The sequence below is a fragment of the Pholcus phalangioides genome, unplaced genomic scaffold (assembly GCF_987345545.1).
Source record: "Pholcus phalangioides strain wild (caught in Gottingen) unplaced genomic scaffold, Ppha-v1.0 ptg000008l_1, whole genome shotgun sequence".
Lineage (NCBI taxonomy): Eukaryota > Metazoa > Arthropoda > Arachnida > Araneae > Pholcidae > Pholcus > Pholcus phalangioides.
Window position 1 is genome coordinate 8548549 of NW_028301601.1, and position 3987 is coordinate 8552535.

At 41.1% G+C, this 3987-nt stretch overlaps 1 protein-coding gene across 1 annotated transcript; it reads left to right on the forward strand.

Moving 5' to 3' along the window:
- The first annotated feature begins 2146 nt into the window (after positions 1-2146).
- On the forward strand, positions 2147-3439 carry LOC149083602 (uncharacterized). The gene has a single exon (XM_089235210.1). The coding sequence runs from the start codon at positions 2147-2149 to the stop codon at positions 3437-3439; it is 1293 nt and encodes a 430-aa protein (XP_089091336.1).
- The last annotated feature ends 548 nt before the right edge of the window (positions 3440-3987 follow it).

A 3987-nucleotide genomic window follows, 5' to 3' on the forward strand; every position in this document is an offset into this window, starting at 1 on the left:
GATATACGTTATCATTTTGTTCGCTAAGTTTATGAAAATGGTGTTATTGATGTAAAATATTTAGCTGCTTTGGATATGCCAGCTGACATGCTCACGCAAGTTCACCATATCTACAGACAAAATGTTCGAGAGTCCAGATTCTGCGCCCTGATTGGACGAAACACAGGTTGCCGGAGCACTTTCTGTTTGGCTACTTTCCCTTTGCTTGGCCATGTCGTGTCATTCTTTAATTGATGTGATGGTAACTCATGGGAAATGTCCCATATTCGTGGGAAAAATTGGCCAAAATTTGGCCAAGTGGGAAATTTCTTAGCATTTGTGGGAAATTTTGAAAGTTCATCAAGCAAAAGAATTTTTTGAATAAAAATAAAAAATATTAATGCTGTTGCGATACTTTTCTATTGTAAAATACTTGAATAATTTTCACCGGCAGATGGCAGCACATTTTTTGGAATGCGTGGGGAAAAATTTAGTCAAAAGGGAAATTTTTTGCGGGAAATTTTGCAAGGAGAGGTTACCATCACGTTCTTTATACATTTCTCTCGGAAAATTTTCTCGCTTTGTCTTCAACGTGTGGTCCGCTGATCATTTTCTGAAAATAGTTGAAAACATTGAAAAACGATTTATTCCAGAGAAGTAATTGAAGAAATAATTTCGAAATCAATGAAAAAAGTAATTTCAGAATTTATGCAAGAAGAAATAAATACTGTAATTTCGGAATTTATAAAAGAAATAATTCTAGAATAAATGAAGGAAATTATTCTAGGAATGAATGAAAGAAATCTAAAATGTAGTTAAGAAATTATTCCAAAACTAATTGAGAATTCAGAATTAATGATAGAGATAATTCCAAAATTGATGAGAATCCTGAATTATTAGAATAAATAATTCCAGAATCGATTCAGAAATTAAAAATTTCGTATGTGAAGCTCAAGACAATCACCCACATGATTGAAATACTTCTGACACCATGGAGAAGTGATCAACCCAGTTTCCCAAACTTAAAATTTTTTCCTCGTTGTCAACCAATAACTTCTGAGAGGGTGATGAAATGGTCCAGAGGAGCGAAGGCTGTAACGAGATGCCTTTGTTTTTTTCCCTATAGATTAATGATTTAAAACTCATCTCGCCTATTGCTTGCTAGCACCCAAGAGTGCTGTTCAACAGCCCAATTGGAAACCACTTCAAGAATTAACATTATGCTGGGTGTAGTCAAAGCAAGGTCATTGAAAGGGGTAGATTTCTCTCTCCCCGCAGAAAAAATTTCTGGCTATGTAAGAGAACTTCAGATCTTCAACAGCTACCTGAGACGCAGGTGGATGTCTGGCCAAGATTTTTCTGAGGTCCTACCTGAATAAAAATGGTCTGCCTATGAATTTACATGTATACTAAAGAAAATTTGAAGACGATCCCGCCAGGCTCGGGTGAGTTTGTGTTAAGATGACACTGTTCCACCCGTGTAAGGCATACATAGAGAAGTTCTGGGGGAAGGGCACGATGATATGCAATATATAATGGTCGCCATGGCCCCGCAAGGTTAGGTAGAGCCCGGGACAATCATTTCTCTTCATGCTACAAATTCACTGTTGAAGAAAGGGCCCATGAAAAGTTTGGTCTGTGGGGCCACAAAATATCGCAGCCTAGGGGCCTTGCTTCAGGCTATGGGGGCCATGATGGTCCATAATCACTATATTTATTACATTCACGGTAGCTTACACAAAATATGATGGAAGAGGTCAAGACGCAAAGAGATCGAGGTAATGACGTAGCCATCATATCCCTGGATATAGAAGGAGCTTTTGATAACCTCAGATACTTGTCTATACGCCGTCGTCTAGCAACAGCGCCCATACCACAAGGGCTCAAGATTCTCTTATCGGGCCTTTTGAACCACCGTCGTGCGGTGTTGATCACGGACGCAGGTAAAGCTGAGAAAGAACTTGAGAAGGGTGCTCCTCAGGGCTCATGTTCCGGCCCTTCGTTATGGAATCTTGTTCTTGATGAGCTGTTGAAAATTAAGTGGCCCTCAAATGTCAAAGTTTAGGCTTATGCGGACGACCTTTTGGTGATTGCATTCGCCCCTACTCTCAAGGGATCAGGCGATCTAGCAGAGGAAGCCCTCAGAACAGTGTCAAATTGGCTGCACATGCATAAGCTCACTCTTTCTATGGCTAAGACAAAATTCTTGTGGATATCAAAGAAGAGGCCTCCCACTATCTGGTTCCAAGGAAAAACTATCAACAAAACGGACGTGCTATGTTATTTAGGTGTCTTTATCGATAAGCAACTTAGCTGGGAAGATCACATCAAGGAACAGAAGAGAAAGGCGTCCGGTGTTCTTCAGAAGATGCGCCTGATGGCCGGACCACAGTGGGGATTGACACGGGCTCTAAGGAGATCACTCTACTTGAATGTGGTTGAGCCTATGATAGCTTATGGAGCTTCAATATGGCATTCTACCAAGATCCAGATATTCAGACGGCTCGATGCAATACAAAGACCCTTTCTCTTATATATCTCTGGTGCGTGCAGAACTACACTTACAAATGCTCTTCAGGTGATTCTAGGGCTTCCGCTATTATCCCTGAAGATAGAATTCCTGGCCAGAGTCACGCGTCTTCTAAAGCTTCACAAGTCATGTTCATTGCTTGAGGGGACATTAGTCCCGGACGCCTTCGAGCAGAAGATTATAGGCTGGTCCTCGCATCCCGCAGAATCTCTGCAGGTCAATCAAGTTCTTCTAGATTCTTCGGAGGACGATATACCTAAGGAGAAATCCGTCGTATGGCAGTATTACACTGATGGCTCCAAATCAGAATCAGGTACAGGAGCTGCTTGTATAAAAACCGTGGGAACGAAGATCGTGGATAAATGGGCTGCTAAACTAAAAGAAAACAATTCATTATATCAAGCTGAAATGCTCGCTATATTTACAGCAGCTCTGGATGCAGCTACAAAAAGGGCACGGACTGTAATAAGATCGGATAGCCGTTCGAGTATCCAGGCCATTCTAAATCCACTCTCTGAAAACGCAATGGCCAGAAGGATCAGGAGTATACTTGTATCTCACCCTTCAATACGCATCTCCTGGCCAGTGGGGAAACGAGCTAGCGGATGCGGCGCTAAAGAAGCGACCGATACCGGAGACTTTTGCGAGGAACTCTTATATCCAGCTTCGTACGATAAGTCTCTCGTCTGGAGGGACATGATAGCAAAGTGGCAACTGGATTGGGATATACCGGAGGCATCAGGAAGATCAACTCATGAAGTTATAAAGAAAGTATATACTAGGAGCAGGGGCTGGTCACGCGAGCTCATCTTATTTGTCACCGGTCATGGACCTTTCCCGGCAAACTTACATCGCTTTAAAGTGATTGCCATTGACAAGTGTTCTTGTTTTGAGCCTGGCACGCCCCTGCACTACGCCACATGCTGTTGAGAAACGACACCCTATCACTTCCGTTCGCCGGCTGCCCATCTACACAGACCATGGATGCTTGGCATACTACGTCGAGAGGAATCAAGAGAAAAGATAAGAAAAATTGTGAAATTCCGTGAGGAACATCGTGGGAAGATAAGGGATCCGTCTCCTCCTGCAACTGCGGTACCAGCACCTCCGTTAAGGAGATCGCCGCGTCTTTTTCCCTGACAGTGCGCTGGTGGCACTGTTTGAAGGCGGGGAGCAGGATGATTCCTAAATCTATAATCAAGTGTCAAGAGATATTTTAAATACCTTCAACTGTGATCAAAAGGGAATTGGACAGAGTGTACTAAACTGCCCGAGCGCAATGGGGTGCTCTGCCTTTCTGTCAAACAATCCTCGATCAATCAAATTTATTTATTTATTTAATTTCAATTTATTTATTTATTTAATTTCAATTTATTTATTTATTTAATTTCAATTTATTTATTTATTTAATTTCAATTTATTTATTTATTTAATTTCAATTTATTTATTTATTTAATTTCAATTTATTTATTTATTTA

Coding starts and splice junctions, on each gene's coding strand:
- LOC149083602 (XM_089235210.1), top strand. CDS start 2,147: ATGCATAAGCTCACTCTTTCTATGGCTAAGACAAAATTCTTGTGGATA.